The sequence below is a fragment of the Echinops telfairi genome, unplaced genomic scaffold (assembly GCF_000313985.2).
Source record: "Echinops telfairi isolate 266 unplaced genomic scaffold, ASM31398v2 ScPeMD7_1;HRSCAF=3_0, whole genome shotgun sequence".
Lineage (NCBI taxonomy): Eukaryota > Metazoa > Chordata > Mammalia > Afrosoricida > Tenrecidae > Echinops > Echinops telfairi.
This window is the reverse complement of record NW_022103896.1, coordinates 58,998,123-59,017,059: the sequence shown is the minus strand read 5'-3', so window position 1 is coordinate 59,017,059 and position 18,937 is coordinate 58,998,123. Positions and strand designations below refer to the sequence as shown.

General features: G+C 36.6%; 1 protein-coding gene across 2 annotated transcripts in view; it reads left to right on the top strand.

The window, feature by feature from the left end:
• The window catches only part of ZBTB10 (zinc finger and BTB domain containing 10), a 35,593-nt gene extending 17,549 nt beyond the window's left edge, over nucleotides 1-18,044 (top strand). For both annotated transcript variants that reach the window (XM_004697502.2, XM_004697501.2), the window contains exons 3-6: nucleotides 9,283-9,381; nucleotides 12,472-12,648; nucleotides 12,802-12,974; nucleotides 13,174-18,044. In XM_004697502.2, coding sequence (XP_004697559.1) covers nucleotides 9,283-9,381; nucleotides 12,472-12,648; nucleotides 12,802-12,974; nucleotides 13,174-13,476 — 752 coding nt within the window. In that variant the 3' untranslated portion in view covers nucleotides 13,477-18,044. The remainder of the gene's footprint in view (nucleotides 1-9,282; nucleotides 9,382-12,471; nucleotides 12,649-12,801; nucleotides 12,975-13,173) is intronic.
• Nucleotides 18,045-18,937: the final 893 nt, after the last annotated feature.

Below are 18,937 nucleotides of genomic sequence, written 5' to 3'. Positions count from 1 at the left end.
CCAATGTCCACCCTCATCATTCCCTGGGGATCCTGCTACTCCCCTCCCCTGCTGTTTTGCTGCACTCCCCCCAGTGCTTTGCCTCAGTGTGGCGGGGTCAGATCAGGTGCAATTCCCACAGTGTCACTGGTGTTGTCCCCCGCAGGGCCATGGGTCAGTGAGGGGCATCATGTCTCATAGTGGGGCTGGCCATGTGGTCCTCTCTGGAACTTGTCCCTTTTAACATCAAAATATTTTTGTAAACATCCCACATCATCTGTTAGGCTTTAATTTCCACATATGCATAATATAGTCTTTTTTTTTTTTTTCAGTGAAAGAAAATACTTTAAAATTCTATACCTGAATCTCTGAGAAGATGTAATAAGTTACTCATTCCATCTACAAGCATTGCTCGGCATATTTGGATTTGTAGATCTCTTGTAGAAGTATCTAGGACTTCCTTAGATAGTCTTTTTTTAAAAAAATCTTTGGGGGCTCATACAACTCATCACAATCCATACATACATCCGTTGTATAAAGCACATCTGTACATTTGTTGCCCTCAACGTTCTCAAAACATTTGCTCTTCACTTAAGCCCTTGGCATCAGCTCCTCATTTTCCCCCCTCATTAGGTAGTCTTAAGCCTACATCTTGTAAACAGTTAACTGTAAAAATGATTTTTCAGGGGAGGGAGGGAAAAAAAGAGAAGCTGATACCAAGGGCTCAAAGAGGAAAAAAAATGTAGTGAAAAGTACATATGAAGCAACATATGTACAAAGGTGCTTGATACAATTGATGTATGGGTTATAGGATCTATGATTTAAATTTTTTTTTAAAGTTCTTCAATTTCTTTTTTTAAATCATTTTGTTGGGGGCTCATACAGCTCTCTTATCATGTTTGTACATTTGTTGCCATCATCATTTTCAAAACATTTTCTTTCTACTTGAACCCTGGGTATCAGCTTTTCATTTCCCACCCCTACCTTCCCTCCCTCATGAACCCTAGATAATTTATAAGCCATTATTATTTTTTTTTAATAAGCTATTATTTTGTCATGTCTTACACTGACCGATGTCTCCCTTCACCCACTTTTCTGTTGTCCATCCCCCTAGGAGGGGGTTATAGGTAGATCATTGTCATCGGTTCCCCCATCGCCCCCCCCCCCCAATTCCCCTTAACTCTCCTGGTATGGCAACTTTTAATATTGGTCCTGAGGGGTTTATCTGTCCTGGATTTCCTGTGTTTTCAGCTCTTATCTGGACCTGTGTACATGCTCTGCTGTAGCCAGATTTGTAAGGTAGAATTGGGGTCATGAGAGGGGGGAGGAAGCATTAAAGAACTAGAGGAATGTTTCTTTCTCTTTGAACCCTTGGTATCAACTTCTGCCTTACTGAGTTTAGTTGGATAATTCAAACTGCCAGCAAAACCCAAAACTCTGGATAGGGAAAAGAATATTACAGGTCATTACTGATAGGCAAAACCTTCATCCCTGCCTTGCCAGTTTGCTACTGGAAAACAAAATTCAGCCAAGTAAAGCTTGAAATTTAAGATTTAAAATTGTAGGGACGTAAATAACTGATGACTGAATTGTTCCCTTATATTGTTGCATTTAGCCAGATAAGTGAGGTGCTGATCTGGATTTTGTTTTCTGGATGTGCTGACATGAATCTGCTCAGTGTCAGTGGGGCATTGTGGGGAACAGGGCATGTAATAAATCGGTAGATACTGTTGTAGGCACAGAGATTTCAATGGTATGACAGGTTCCAAAATAGGTGCCTTATGATTGGCTCAAACCACCAACCTTTCAGCAAGTAGGATGCTTAATTACCCATTTGTGCCACTCGTACTCCTGAAATATTTGAAATAAGGGATTATTACTTCTAATTACTATAAATTTGACTTAACTCCTAGCTTCTGCTCTTCCATAATTTGGGTGGTAATACTTGGTAGGGAGCCCTGGTGGCTTGGCGGGTTATGCACTGGCCTGCTACATTGCAAGGTGAGCAGTTAGAAAACCACCAGCGTGCCAAGGGGGGCAGATGAGGCTTTCTACTCCCACAAAGATTTATAGTCTTGGAAACCCACAGGAGCAGTTTGACTTTGTCCTGTAGGGTCCTTATGAGTTAGAACCAACTCATTGGCATTGAGCCTCAGTTTTTTGTTTACTATCTGGGCCATATCCTATGTTTAAATTGTGAATGCTTTAAGGTATGTAAACAGTCATGAAGTTTGGGCTTTAGTAAAGGTGATGACTTAAGGGATTGGGGCCCAGTGGCTGACACTTAACAAGCCTTAATTATATCTTAATTATTTCTAATGAATGGTAAGTAAAAGTCACTGTCATCAGTCAATGCCAAATCACAGCAACTTTGTAGGACAAGGTAGTACTGCCCCTGTGAGTCTACAATTCTGTAAGTGGCTGTTTATGGGCATGAACTGCCTTTCTCCCAAGGAGCAGCCCAACGTGTAACCACTGTGCCACCAAGACTCCTATAATGGTAAGGAAACTACCTCATAATTCTGAAATCCAATAAGCTAAGGACTTAGAGTAGTTTCTTCTTCTTTTGGCAGTAAAAGCAGCACTTTGAAATTTTTACTTATTTCCTTAAATGTGAATCGACTGTTAGGCCTACGAGCTTCAGATAGTTAAGAGCCCTAATGGTGCAGTGGTTGTAAGTTGGGCTGCACATTTTGAAACAACCAGCCGCTCGTGGGGAGAGCGTTACAAAGAGGGAGTCACAGTTCTCAGAACTCACAGGGCAGTTCCACCCTGCCCTAGTCACTGTCGACTAGATGGCAGTGAGTTTTGGATTTTTTGTGTGTTTAGATTAGTTTTCCTCATAAGGAGTTCCAGGTTTCCTTTATTCAGTACCTTTCACCTAAGCTTTTGGTGGAGTATGTAATGAGGGGTGTATTGCCATTCAAAATGGCAAAGAATTTTTTAAAGAAATGGGTGTGGGTTGGTAATATGAAGGTGGTCTGGTCATAATTTTTAACTCAGAAAGACCCATCAACACCTAATAGAAGAACTTAGAATCTATAACTGCTTAAAAATTGTCGTTAACACCCCCCACCCCCAAAAAAATAAAAACCTGCTTTAATTTCTGGTGATAGCAATCCTATGTAGGGCTTCAGAGGCTTTACAGGAGCAAACAGCCTAATCCATCTTTTGAGGAGCGGCTGGTCGGTTGGAACCACTGACCCACTGACTTCCAGTTTAGGAGCCCAGCAGATGCCTTCCCTACAGAGCCACCAGGACACCTTGTATAAGTGGATTGTCTAAGCCTTATAAATATCAATATCTTTTTTTTACAATGTGGCACAGCTTTCACGCACAGGTTAAATTCTATTCAAAACATATTTAAAGTTTTCCTCCCCATAAAAGTCATTTGATAAGCAAAGATTATTTTCTGGAGACTATAAAATATCTTTCCAGCATCATAACAAAAGGGGGAAAAATTGGTGTTTCAGTTCTTAGTTTTTTTTGGTAACAACAAAAGATACTACAAGTGAGGTGACTTCAGAGAACAGTGTAGGAGGCTACAAGTCTTAACAGGGTTTTTTAATGGGCCTTTCTCCAATTTCTGGTGTTGGGTCCCCAGCAGGAGCAGGCTTTGGGCATTCTTTGGGTTGTAACTGGGTCCTCGTGCTGGCTGTCTCTGCTCAATCTGTTCTGCTCTTCTTTAGAAGGCACGACTGAAAGGTGATTAGGTTTACACGCCACCCTAACTCTGTTTTGACCTCAGGTATAACCTCATTAGCACCACCACAAAAGAAAACTATTTCCAAATAAATAGGATTATATTTGCAGGCATGGGGGGGCTGTTGGAGCCACAATTCATTCTAAAACACTTGGTAATACTATTGCAATCAAGATGAATTCCTTCCATGGACGTCGTTGATATAATAAGATGAACTGTAAAAAAAAAAAAAATAAGATGAACTGTGTGCTGTCATCAGTAAGATTTTACAGTAAATACACCAGAGTAGACTGGATTAGTACCTCACTTCTTAAGAGGTGGAGGGAAAATCACAGGAGGTAGCTCTATTCTTTCTTGTTGGGTCTTCCAGAAATTTACCAGGAGTGGGAGAAGAGCAACAACTGAATGGGAAAAAACTTAATGAATATGTGAATGAATAAAGGAGAGTTTAGTAGGTTGAAGTTTTTTTCCCTTGAAATCCTATGCCACGAGTCAGATTCCATAATGGGCTGTTTTTGTTTATCACATCATAATTTTAAAATCATTCCATCATATTAAGATTTGGTAATGATCACCACAATCAACTTCAGAATATATTTTTCTCATTACTGTTAGCTCTCTATATGTCCGATCTACCCCTACCTGCCATGCCGGTAGGCAACCGTCAATCCAGTTTACTGTCTATCAATCTACCCATCTGGATTTAATATACAAAAAAATCATACAGAACATAAACAGGAAGCAAACAAAAGCTCCAATACAATGACTAGACAAAACAGGAAAAAACTTCAATTTGAAAGGGCAGAAAACATTAAAAATTTTAAAACTGAAACAACTTTAAAATGGGCCAAAAGGGGAGATCAAATGATAAGGTGTATTACATTTTAACCTAACTCCTGCCATAATGCTCTCAGATAGCGAAGCTATTCATATCCCTGCACTGTGTTCAGAGGGTTTCCGCCAGAGGTGTGCGTGATGCGTGGGCCCTGCAGATGGTTTTTAGGGTTTCCCTATCCGCAGCTGGCTTTCGTATGCAAGCTGATTCCTTGCCCTCCTTCTGAACTTTTTTTCCTTTAATCGTGGCAAATGGTTTTTAACTTGAGCGTACCTTGTTGTATTGTGACAGGCTTTATTGTGGTATCCAGATGTCAGTTGTTTTTGTTTGTTTTGAAAATTGAAGATTTCTGGCAACCCTGCATTAACCAAGTCCATGGGTGCCATTTTTCCAACAGCATGTGTACTTCATGTCTCTGTCATATTTTGATGTTTTTTACAGTATTTCAGGCTTTTTCATAATGGTCTTGTACACTTAACAGCGTGTTCACCACTCTTAATGTAACCATAATCTATATAAATCCACTGCAATCATGGTGATTTCAAACCCTGGCGACCCTATAGATATAGAGCAGACCCAAACTGCCCTTTTTGAACTTTGGCACCTATAATTCTTCATGGGAGTAAACAGCCTCATATTTATCCCAGGGAGTGAGTAGTAGGTTTGAACTGCTAAGCTTGTAATTAGTCTCCCAGTGTCAAGTAATCCACAACTCTTCATGAACTGCACTGGAAACCCAAAAACTCAAATTTTTTTATTGTGGTGGTTTGGAACTACACATTTGAGGTATGCCTGTTTATATTTGCATTTAAAGGATTCGAGATCTGTTACAGACTAGACTGCAATGTTAATGGTATTGTTGGAAGTGCTAGGAAATGATAGTCATTTCTGACCTGAGTCAGTGAGCTTTGAAGTGAAGGGTAAACTATTTGTTGCATCTCTTAAGTTGTGACAAAAATTCCACAAGTACATAATATGTAATACATTACTCCCTGTGAGAGAGAAAAGCTGATTGTAATGAATGTCAGGAGGGGTGTGGTATGTGTGTGTGTAAAGCTGATTGTAATGAATGGCGGGAGGGTGTGTGTTATGTGCGTGTTTAGATTTCTCTTTGGCTTCCATAATATGTAATACATTACTCCCCGTGAGAGAGAAAAGCTGATTGTAATGAATGGTGGGAGGGGGGTGGTGGTGTTGGTGGTGTGTGTGTGTGTGTAAAGCTGATTGTAATGAATGGCGGGAGGGTGTGTGTGTGTGCGTTTGTGTGCGCACGCATGTGCGCGTTTAGATTTGTCTGATTCTAAAATCTCATTTTGCTGCCATCAAAATGATACTCTAGGACAAAGTAGAACTGAACCAAGGCTGTAAATCTTTGTGGGAACAGAAAGCCTCATCTTTCTCCCTTAGAGCCATGAGTGGTTTTGAACTGCTGACATGTGGTTACTAGACCAACTTGTAATCCATTATGCCACCAGGATTCATCTGTTAGTATATAGCTATATAAAAATGAAACTTTGAATACATCTTACTGAGTTTTTATACAATAGAGTTTAGCTCTTTCAAAACCTCCTTTAGTGATAATTTCTCTCATTTTTCTTTTTGAGAACATTTGTGTTTAATGAAACCTGGATTAGTCAGCACCTATCTTTGTGTTTGGAATTTTGAGAATCAGGAGCAAAGTGGTCAAAGAGACCTTCCCAAGCCTGTTTAGCACTTACTGGCAGGTGTTGTACCATTGCCTTCCCAGAGGATGATGTGGAAGGGTACTTAACCCATTAGTTCAAAAGGAAGCTTAAAGTGACACAAAGACCAAGTTCACTTAGTTAATTTGCTTATACTTATACCTTATTCAATATTTTAATTTACTAATGTTACTTCTTTTAGCAACTTTATGAAATAGATAACATGCTGCTAGTGTTTTCCATGTGAAGAAAATGAAATTATGACAGGAAATATTTTGGAAGATGGTTAAAGATTTTGAACTTTTAATTTTTATTATTTTAAATCATTTTTTTGGGTGCTCATACAACTCATCACAATCCATACATACATCCACGTGTCAAGCACATTTGTACATTTGTTGCCATCAGTCTCAAAACATTTGCTTTCTGCTGATTTTGAACTTTTTAAATACCATTGAATTCTTAATGTCAAACCACGTCTTAAAAAAAAAAGTTTTACTGAGCACAAATCCAAACCCTTACAATTCAGTAGTTCATTCACAACTAAAGGAGCTGTACACTCATCACCACAACCAATATAGGACATTATTTTCTTGTTTGTTATTAGCTCCCCACATCAGATTTTTCTTCACTGTGAATAAAATTCCATTTAATAAATGCAACACATGGTTGTTGCTGCAGTTGGTGTTGAATTTTTATTCAGACAACCCAAGTGCAAGAGTTGCCCTCCACCCACCATAGGATTTTCTAGGCTACGGTCTTTATAGACGTAGAACCTGTTTGTGGGTATGAACTACCAACCTCTGAGTTAGCAGCTTAACACTCAACCATTGTGCCACATGGGAGAATTGTTAATATGATTCTAAGGAGGCTGCTTTAAAGGTAGAAATGTATTACTGTGAACAATGATAGTAGATAACTCAACACTCAGATGTTAGAGAGCTTTTTATTGGCTAGGTGGAGTTAGGTTTATTTTTGTTTAGCAAAAAAAAAAAAAGGTATAAACTATCGCTGGTAAAGTAAGGTTATGTCTCCTACATTGGACTTAAATCTTTACAGCCTGCCAAGCTCTGCAATTTTTTTAACTTTGCTCAGCCTTAGCGGCTTCATTTAAAATTGTATAAGTAGTGAACATTAAATGAGATCAAAAGATTTAGCACTAGATTTGTAAAAATTGTTTTAAGAAGTCTTATACTTAACAACTAACCTTTTTTTTTAACTTTTAGGTGAAGGTTTATAGAGATGAGTTTCATATTCCACAATTCATCGTTTTCTTAAAAGTCATGCCCCTCGGTGACCACACCATTCCCCCACTGTGTCCTGTGCTCGACATCTCCATTACTCCTTTTCCTAAGTCTTTGTCCTTTGTCCTTGAGTAAATGCTGCCCTTTTTTATCTTAAATGTTTGCTTATTTTGCCACAGGCATAAAAAGTTCAGTGCCAGGCCTGAATGGTGACTAAGGACCATAGTCTGGGGAAGTAGGAGTGTCCCTGGTCCCTTATAATTCTGAGATTTGTTCCAAAATTTTCTCCCACCCTGTTGAGGACCTTCTAATGTGATCCTTTTCAGAACAGTTGGTAGTGGTAGCAGGATACCATCTAGTTTTTCTGGTCTGAGTCATAGAGGACTAGTTTGTCGTAGACAATCCTTTGGACCAATTGTTCCCTTGTGTTTCATCACGTTTCTTACCTCCATAAAGGGAGAGATCATAGATGAAGCAACACTTAACCAAAGTAGGATGTAGAGCATTGCCATTTTTAACTATGCTATGGCAGTTCACCTTGGTCCTGCTAAGAAGTTTTTATAGCTTTGTCCACTAGAAAGGAGTTCACCCCTTTCCCATTTCCTCTATTGGCCTGACAACCAGAGAAAGGCACTTATTTTTTTAAAAACAGAAGAAATCACATTGCTTATGAATACGCTACTTAGTTGTAAATAAATAGTAAACATGTAACCTGAGAACCTAATCCCAAACTCACTATCACCGTCAGTTCCCACTCAGAGTGTTTCTGTGGGTCTTTTGCTATAGACAAATAAGACCGTAAGCATTTTAAGGTTTGTATATATATATATTTTTTTCAATCTTAAAACTAGGGAAAATTTGTACTTTGCTTTTTAATGGAGTAAAAGTCATTTTTTGGTCAAATCAGTGATTGGTTGACTGGATTTTATCCAACTTGCATCATTATAACTGATCAAAAATAAATAGCTAGGTAGTTTGGCTGGTCTTAATAATATACAGCAATGATATGATATTGATTCCTAAGTTAAACATACTATTACATATATGGTCAGTCCTGGAATATTTACATTGAGATTTGTTTTTGAGAGCCAAGTACTACTGATGCTTTTCAAAAGAAGGATAATTTCATAATCTGCAGCATATATGTGATTTTATTTCTGAAAAACTTGTTCACAGGAAGAATACATCTAACGTGTTTTTAGGCTGAAGTGTTCTAGATTCAGTTACATGTAGGGTTAAAGATTACCAAGTCACAAATTTCAGTACTTTAAGGGGGTAGGTAGGAGAGAGGAAGGAGTCTTCCCTTACTATTCTAACTTTAATTGGTCTTTTCTTTACTCTTCTGAATCAGCACTGAAGTAGGTATCTGTTTAATACATTAGAATGAAAAGATTTAAAAAAATAGAATGAAAATGAAATTTTCCCACAAGATTTAAAGCCCACCCATGCCTCATGCTCCCACCCCCATCTTTCTTGAATTTTGAATTTTGCATTGCCAGAGACCACATTATAAGGGTTCAACTGGATTAGCTAATTAAATTCCTACAACTAATCTGTGATATAGGTAGGTGAAAATAAGGGAAACCAAGGCCACACAATCACATAGCCAAAAATAGATGATACTAAAATTGGAATGCAATTTGTCCTGGCTGCAAAACCCATTCCTAAACTATGTTTGAGTGCGTACTTGTTCTTTTTTGTGCCTTGTAATTTTTAAGCACACAGTAGATAACCATTATAAATATGCTTTCTATATAGTCTGCATAAGGAACAAATCTAAGAAGGAATTGCTGTTTTGAATATGGCTTGAAAATAATAAATTGTATATCTCCCTTTCAGAGTTGGAAGGTGCTCTGCTCTCAGGGCCAGACTGTGACAGGAATTTGAATGCAGCTTTGTTGGTTGAAGCTGGTTCTGGTCAAGAAACAAATGATGCTGGTATGTACACCTGGCTGTTGTGAACATACTAAGGGTCCACCACTTTTTCTTTCCCTTAAACAGATGCTCTTGAGTCTGTTCCAACGCATAGTAGCATGATGTGTGATTTCTGAAGCTCAAAATCTTTACAAGATTAGAAAGTCTCATCTCAGATGAACTAGTGAGTGAGCTCCTACCTTGCCTTTAGTAGTCAATTGCTTACCCAAAAGCACAGCCTGTGCGCCTTGCTTCATTAGTTTAATGCTTCCTGCTAGTGTACAAATGGAATGGGAATTATGATACTGGTTTTAATATGAAATAATAGTGACTGTTTTTGTTTTGTTTTTATAAGTCATTTCATTGGCGGCTCTTACAGCTCTTAATGCTTGTTTTTAAAGGCTAGAATTACTTTGGAAAAATAGTTCTGTGCTGCAGTGCATTTTAAGCTTTGTCAGAGGAGTTAATTGACACAATAGTCTGCCTAGGAGAAATGATCCATAATCCTAAATTTATGAGGCACTATGTGGAAGCTTTATTAGTTGGTTCTAAGTAATACTTGTCTGAACTATACCTTGCAGAAAGCTTGTTACACGTAGAGTCAGAATATGTGAGTCTCTTGTAAGTAAAATAGCAAGGGGGAAACATTTCCTTTGCAGAAAAATGGTTAGAGGAAAAATGTGCTAAGTGTGATGTAATCAAAAAAATTAATATTTTTCAGCTCCCCCCACCCCCACAATATCTTTGCAGTCACCACAGTAAACTAGTGAATGCTCTTTTGAATGGGTGAAAGGTTGGGAACTAGATAAGAACATAGTCTCACAAATTACTGTATTCACTAAAGGTGAAAAGGCATCTGTATACAATAAAAGATATGAACATGAACATCAGTATAATCAAGTGATTATGACCAGTATCAAGAATTGTAGAAAAGATTAAAATTGAGCCTCCTGATATGATGCTCTGAGGCATACAGTATCATATAAGGTCTATGCTAGCCAGAAATGTTTAACCTGAATCTAATCCTTAAGAAAAAATATCAGATCATGTGGAGCTATATTGAGAGTTGATCCAGACTAAAAGGCCGAGGTCATGAATGACAAGAACCAGAGGGAGTGCTAGATTCAAGGAGAGACAGCTAAATACATCAACCTTGATTAGTCCTTGGGTCTAAAAGTAGGAGTAGAGAGTAACAATTGCAAATTTGGTGATGGCGTGTGTGTTACTTACTTAATGAATGTGGTGCTATAGGTATAGAAGAGAATGCTGTGAAAGATCAGTGCTGAATTAGGATACATATACACGGTTTTTAATAGGGCAAATCAGTGTGTAAGTATACACATAAAGTACATGTGCCACAACTTAACATTTGTTGAAGATAGGCAAAGGAATATGGATATATTGTTTCAACTTTTCTATAGAATTGGAGTTCTTGATATGTTGGGACACTCTTAGAAAGTTGAATTCAATATTCACTTACCGAAATGTAGCCATAGTTCTGAAGAAGCTTCCTGAAGATGACTATTGAAAAGATATTACCCCCCCCACCCCCCCAAAAGGGAAACCACACCCAAAGAGTTTTTAAAAGCTTACCTGTCTTAACTGAGTCGTGAAAAACTTTTGATTGTACAAAAAAATCATTAGTAGGGCGAGAGCATGTTAATCCCTTGCTTGCTTCTGACATGAGTAGCAGCATGTCAGAAGCCTACTCTGACATTGGGTTTCATGAGTTACAAAGAGCAATATGTAAACTTTGGAATTAGTTCACGTAGAAAGAAAGGTAAGTTCATGAATAGCATACTTCAAACAATGTGTCTTACACATGGCTCTGCGTCATTGGGAGAATGAAGACAAGTTCTCTTAGTAATATAATTTATAATGGCTTGCGGGGGGCGCATGGCATTAGACCAAATAGATAAAGTTGTTCCAAGTATGAAAACATCATTCTAAGAACATCACAATAAGTGATGAAGTTCAACTTTACAATACTTTAGAGACCCTTTCGCATTCTTCGTGTATTAATATTTCACCAAAGTGGCAAGCTTAATGTTCTTTTACTTTGTAGATGGTATTTCTGATAGGTATTGGAGAAGTAAATTCTTATCAAGTTTATGCTTGTGTCCTGGAGAGAGGTACGGAGGAAAGTGAGTTCACTAAGATCTGCTTTCCATGGAGCGCTAGCTCAGAGGTTAGGAGGATGCAATGGAGTGACCAGGAGAAAGAACAAGGGCTAGGTCAGGTAGAGTTTTAAAGATATCGAAGGTCTTCATTTAAATGCAGACCAATGATGTCTCTGACAGCTATCTATATTGAGAATGGACACTTAGGAAGGCAATAGTGGGGCCAGGGACACAAGTTATTGGCGATTGACAGTGGTCCAGAGGCAAAAATTGGTGGTGATTGATTTGACCAAGGCAGTCATAGCCAGGGGAGATTCACAGTTATCTTTTCTGTATTGCCAGATCCAAGGGATTACGAACTCAAGGTGAAATGAAATTCGGAGATTATTCCTGTAAAAGGTCCTCAGGCACAGATTCACTCAGACACTCACTGTTCTGATTCTACCTTGTGGCCTTTTATTTTGGGACAGAGTTAAAAGTTTGGTTGAGCTTCATAAGGACATTAAACAGTTACTTGCTCCACTATGTCTGAAATAACCAACAAATGTCCAGTATTCAAAGAACCAAAAATATATGATTTGCCATATTCTTTATCTTTGATTTCCCTGTACCAGGAAAATTAAAACAAGTTTATGTGATTATGAGTGTAATAAGATCACAGAGTTAGCGATAGGTTAGCAGCTGTTTAGACAGTTCTGCTTTTACGCTTGAAACCCCAACTTTTAAAAAGTCTTTTCATGTGATTTCTCACCCACAAATTTAGTAGATTTTATTTTTTAATGAAATTCTGTTTTTATATAAGATGTCTATACCAATCAGGATATAGATACCCTAGTTTTCTAATGAAATGTCAGTTTTCTGGAATATTTTATGTTAAACACTTCTACCATTCTCATAGGCTATATAAATGCTTACATTTATTTTGTTTATTGACTGCAAGAGGCAGGTCTTAATTACCATCATTACATCAAAATCACTTTTTTAATTACATTAGGTACTTCACATGAATTCAAGTATGGGTTGATGCCTGGCCCTTCAGGTGAATTCAAGTATGGATTGATACCGGGTACTTCAAATGATTTTAAATATGGACTGATACCAGGTGCGCCAAATGATTTCAAGTATGGATTATTGCCAGAATCTTGGCCAAAACAAGAAACCTGGGAAAATGGCAAGTATCAGTCAACTCTATATTTACAGAGCTCCTAAATATTTTTTAAAAGACTTTAAATGATTTTAACTCTCAGCAATAGAAAATAAGCACACACTTTGGATAACAAATCTGTCTAATGTGTAATAAAAATCTTTTCTCCCCCTTTCAAAGGTGAATCACCTGTAACCATGAACAAGTTAAAATGCCCTCACTGTAGCTATGTAGCCAAATACAGACGGACACTAAAAAGGCACCTGCTCATTCACACCGGAGTGAGGTCATTTAGCTGTGATATTTGTGGAAAGCTGTTTACTCGAAGAGAACATGTAAAAAGACATTCCCTGGTAAGTAGTAACTTTAAATATAATAACTAATGCTTGAGATAACACTGTGTATGTCAGTGAAATTTAAGGAAGGTTGGTTATGAGGAGTTGCTTTCAAGAATGGTAAGTGGTATATTCAGTCATTAATACATGCTTTCATTTAAGTTGTTCAAATTGTCTGTACATACTATGCTTATTGGATTTTCCCCCTTTCAATTAGGTGCATAAAAAGGATAAAAAATACAAGTGTATGGTGTGTAAGAAGATCTTCATGTTAGCAGCCAGTGTTGGAATAAGACATGGATCTCGACGCTATGGTGTTTGTGTAGACTGTGCAGATAAATCACAACCAGGAGGGCAAGAAGGCGTAGATCAGGGACAGGATGCAGATTTCCCTCGGGATGAAGAATATGAAGAAAATGAAGTTGGAGAAGCTGATGAAGAGCTGGCTGATGGAGAAGATCAGAATGATCCATCTCGATGGGAGGAGTCAGGAGATGTTTGTATGTCTCTAGAAGATTAACTGACCTACTATACTCAAGGATGCTGCATTTGGACATAATATGAATCAACAATTTGAAATGTTGAACTTGAAGGCTTGCATAATATGGTACATAATATGGTAGTTATGTTGCTGTGAAAACTGTAGGGTCAAAGCCTTATAGCAAAAAAAATTTTTTTTTATATTTGCACAGGACTGTACAGCAAACCACCTTGTGGTTGGATTACATGGAGTCCCCGCATAGTCAGTTATCAAAGTAAAGATATTTTTTATTTATAGGATAATACAGTAAACTATTTGGGTCCTCTGAAAAGCCTAGTGCTTGTGTTTATAGAACTTACACTCGTGTGCCACTTTAACGAGTGGAGAAAATACATTTATGGAAATACAGTGACAGCTGACCCAATCACTCTGTCAATCAGACCACTCAGGCTAGTTTGTACTAGTAGGGTTTGTTTCTATTTTTATTTTTATTTATTTTTTTTAATACAGATTTTTCAGTGAGGGGATTTTTCAACCCCATTGGTTCTACCTTGTATTTTCCATTTTAATTTCTCCATAACTTAAACCAAGTGTCTCCACTAGGCCTAGATATTTCTCAATTTTGTGCTGATAGACATGCTTATAAGAACTGGAGAGGTAATTTATTGGAATGAACTAACTGACTTCCTCCATTCCCCGTTTCCTTCTTTGACATGAATTTTACTGCTTCACAGATAAAGAATGATGTTGAAAAGTTTCCGTGGTTAAGTTGAAAATACCACTAAAATGATTATGATTTAGAAGTAACTTTCTCCTGCTGCTTTAATCTGATAAATGGTTACTATAGACATAAATATAGATGACGTTTTCTGACACGGCGTCCTGGTTTTGGGTATCTGTTACTTTGGCACTATTCTTGTTGGCCTTTTTTTTTTTTTTGCCAGTGTACTTTACCTCAGTCCTATTTGAAAGACAAATCTTAATTTAAAAAAGTCTAGAAACAAGAAGTAAACTGAATGATTTGTTTTATAATTTATCATCCATGTCCAGTTTGGTTAGCCTGTTATGCAATATAAGTGAATTATCAGGTTTTTATTCTTGTGCCCTTTTTATCATTAAAAATAACACAAAAATTATGTTCTCTTTTGTTTCATACTTACCTGGGATATTAAATATTTTTTAAATTGTGGTGAATAATTTAACTTTTGTATTTCTTAGTTATCATTCCTTGATATAGTCTATACTGATAACCATGATTTAACTGTCTATAAAATCTCAAAATTTGAGAGGCTTTACAATTTATTATTTTGTTTAAAAAAATCTTCAGGGTACAAAGGGTAATATATTAAGTTAAATTTTTATTTAGCCTGGTGGCAAATGAATCACTGAATAATCAATCATTGAACTCAAAGCTACATTTTGCTTAGTAATATTAATATTGACAGAATTTATCAGGAACATAATGTATATTATACCAGGTTGAGGGACATCATATTTTCACCTTTTAAATAAAATCTAAGTATAGTTTCCTATTTTGTATCAGGTAACAAAAAATATGCTAGTCATGTGGAAAATGTGTTTTGACAAATATAATCCTTTTGGTGCTCTATCTGATCAAAGTGGATAATTTGGTGTGTTTTAAGAGACAACTTTTATCAATGTCTCTTATTTCAGTTGAATGATGATTTAATGTTTCTGCTTGGTTAAGTCAAAGATGAATTACAGTTACATGGCTGAATTCACATTTTGTCATCTAAACTGTAAACCAGGTTAGGGGACTAGCTTTGGTTTGATTTTTGTTCAAAACTAAAGACTATATCTTCAGTGTTCTAGTCAGATGAGAAATGTCATTTTGGTGGGGTCCAAAGTAGAATTTAGTTGGGCAGAGATACTATGAATGAGAAAGTATTTTAAAACGTACAATGTTCTGCTTTGTGAATATGTAAGTATAGGATAAAGATTTCTCTCACCCCATTTATCCCCTCCTTTAAAATAAACCATAGTTTACAATTGGTAGATCTGTCTATATATAAATATATATTAAAGAGAAAAGATATATATCTTGAAATCACTTAAATCCGCTTTATTAGACTACAGGTCACTTATTGCATAGAAACTGGACTTGGCGTTACATTCTTAATGTACTTTTCTTTAAGATACAAACTTATTCTTTTGAAAATGAATTTTCTTTTACTTTCAATCACTTATGTATATCTGGTAAATTATGACCAAATTTGTGTTAGAGTGCATACAGTAAATTGAAATATACACTTGGTACACTAAAGGATTGTTGTGCTTTTGTTTTGGTTTTAGTTGGAAACAAGGTTTGATGTAGCTGGCTTGTTACTGTTAATTTAAAATAATCTATAATTTTCCATTGCCTATTTTGTGTTTTTGACAGTTTTGACTATATATTTATTTAGTCAACTGAATCATGATACTTTTAAAAGTTTGTTTTTAGAAAGATAATCCAAAGGGGAAAAAAATGTTTATACGCTTGACTATTAGCCTCAGCCTATATAAAATTTCTTTAAAGTAAATGTTTTATCAGAAAAAAAGTTGACAAATTTTTCTACTTGATGACTGCCTAATTTATTTTGTTTTAAGATCTTGGAAGGGACTGCCTTTTCCTTTCTAGATCTTTTTTAAAAATAGTTTTTAGTACTAAGGTACACTACTGGACATTTCTATTTTTTTAAGTATTCTTTTTTCTGACTTACTGTACAATTTGAGGAAGTTGACAGATATTAAGAACTTATGATTGGTCTCAGAGAGGCAACCATGGAATACTCATAATATTGTCAATGGAGCCCTGGCAGAATTATGTGGGTCACATTTGTTGACTTTTTCTCTTGTAACTTATATTCTAAGCAAAATATATTTTAGAGATTTTAATTTTAATGAAGGGGAAGAGTATAAACTATTCCTTTCATATTTACTGTAGTAACAGACCCTTTCACAAATCTAGATCATGTATTGGTTCTTAATGATTCTCACAGACAGTTACTTCCGTACGGTCCCTTCTTTGTCTTAGTTATTGATTGACCTGCTTTTTCATACTCACTAGATGTTCTGCTCAATTTTAGCACTCTAGCCATTTAGACCCAAAAACAAAAGAAACTTTTAAGAGAGGGGAAACTGAACAGTAAGTAATGAGTAATTTGGGGGTAAGACACTAACTGGTTTGGGTTGAGCCATCCTGATTGAGAAGAGGGAGGAAACACAACACTATCTGGTACATATTAAGTGCACAGTACTTCTTAGCTGTTAACTAATCAATGTGAGCCAAGAGGGGAAAAAGCTATAAAAATGGAGCAAGAAAGTAGGAAATGAAAGGATACAGTCTTGGAAATTTATATTAATATAATACCTTGTAGATAGGGCCTGAAGATGATTTTGAAGTTGCATAGTATAGGGGAGAGTGTAATGGAAAACAAGTTTAAAAAAAAAAATCTTAATTTAAAAACTTCAAGGTTTATTTATATTTTTAGTATTTTCTGAACGTGGCAGGAAACGTTTAGACTTATTTTTCTGAATAATGATTCCAAAAGCTACCATTTGTTTTTGGTACACATGGAGTGCCTATGTATGCTGTTCCTTGCGCTTTACATGATTTTACTGAATTTCCTATAAGGTAGGTGCTATTGTCTCCATTTTATAGATGTAGAAAGGCTAAGAGAAATTCAGAAACATGCCTGATTTAACACTGCTTTTAAGTGCTAGAGCTAGGATTTAATCGGGCCTTATTCTGAAAGCCCTTACCTTTCCCATTAGTTAACTTTTGTAGAATTCAGCTCTTGAGAAAGGAGTTTACTTATGGAGATGTGTTTCCCTTACAAAGCATCCGAACAGCCATTTTCAGGATTTGGGTGTCTAATCTGTGCTCCCCCCCTAAATAACTATCCTCACTACTTTTCCCATCCAATAAAGCAATTGTTTTGTCACTTGACTCTTGTAAACGTAACCAAACCCAATGTAGCCCATGCTATTAATTGGCTGTTGCCTTTTCATTTTCAAAAAGATGGTTTTTAACAACTGGTTTCGAACCCCACTTTTTATCTGTGCCGTTTAGTCACCCAGATCCTTAAACTTAATTATGGTACACAACATATGCTTAGAACTAGCAGGTGTCTTTTTTTAGTCTTTGTAGGCTTTAAAATGGAAGGTTCTTTTCCTGCTGTATCCCTGCTTTCACGTGAAGTTGAACAATTCTAAGTGGTTTTTAAAATGTATTGGGGATATATGCACCCTTTGAAAGATGGTTTCTAGCCATGAATTTTATGACATTGGGTACTTAAATTTGGAGTCTGCTGGCTACTGAGAGCAAAATTTAGGGGTGACAAGAGGGTGGTTGGGGCTATTATGAAATGGGAGAATCATTCTAAACCGTGTAAACGTAAAAGAACACTTTGTTCTGCCTGCTGTTTGTAAAAGCTCTTCGGGAAGATCTTTTACGAAGACCAATTTTTTTTAATGTAATTTACCTACCTAGTATAAGTGTCCTAAGACATGTATGTAAACTTCCAAAACTGTTTTGTCTGTGTATTTAGAAAATACACAAGAATCTTTATCAAACCTAAAAATATAAACTTGTGAGCACTAAACTGTTTCTGGCTTTGTGAATTTTTATTGCTTCATGATACTTAATTCAGATTTTTGCATTTAAAGTAAGTATTCCAAATAAGAATAATTGGACAAGGGGAACCACACCTTTGTAAATGTTTAGTATGTGTACTTAAGATATCTTTGTACTTAAAGGTTACCTGGTATTTTAAAATCTAAGGGTTTTTGGTGTATGTTTTTATATGAAAGTGCATAAATGACAAACTACCTCCTAGTAAGTAAATTCTTGGAAAGCTGCTTTGATAACAGTAGTTTTTAATGAGAATTCATTAATCTTCCATCTTTCCTCACTTTATTCTCTAGGATTTTGAAAGCAAAGTATTTCCCCTGTAACTTACCCTCGTGCATCATATTGGACCAGTGGACTAAAAAACAAAGATGTGTTGCTTTATCCCAGATTTACTGCCCAGCAGGAGACCAGTAGTTTACAAGTAAATATATAAGCTATGTATTTAAAGAGTTACAGTTTCAGAACAATGGTTTTTTGGTAATAGAGCAAAACTTTCAATAACACTCATTAAGTCAGAACCATGCTCAGCAGAATAATACATGTCGTAAGAAAGCAAGACAGTTATTAAAATAGTGACTGTATGGTAATCCCAGGTCACCGTTCATTGTGCACCCTCAAAGCACGATATCTGAACAAAAAAGAGATCTGACCCAAAGGCTAGCATCCACTAATTCCATGACCTTGGGGTAGCAGTCATCTGCTGCTTCTCACACTCCACGTGTCTCCCCCTGAGTGCAAAGGAATATGTCTGTTCCGTAAATGTGCTACAGGTGAGTTTGGGGTAGAGCCCAGTTCACTTTGGCAGGGTCCTTTATTGCATTTGAAGAAGGGCGATAGGAAGCACGGGTCTGCGTCCCATACAGTGCT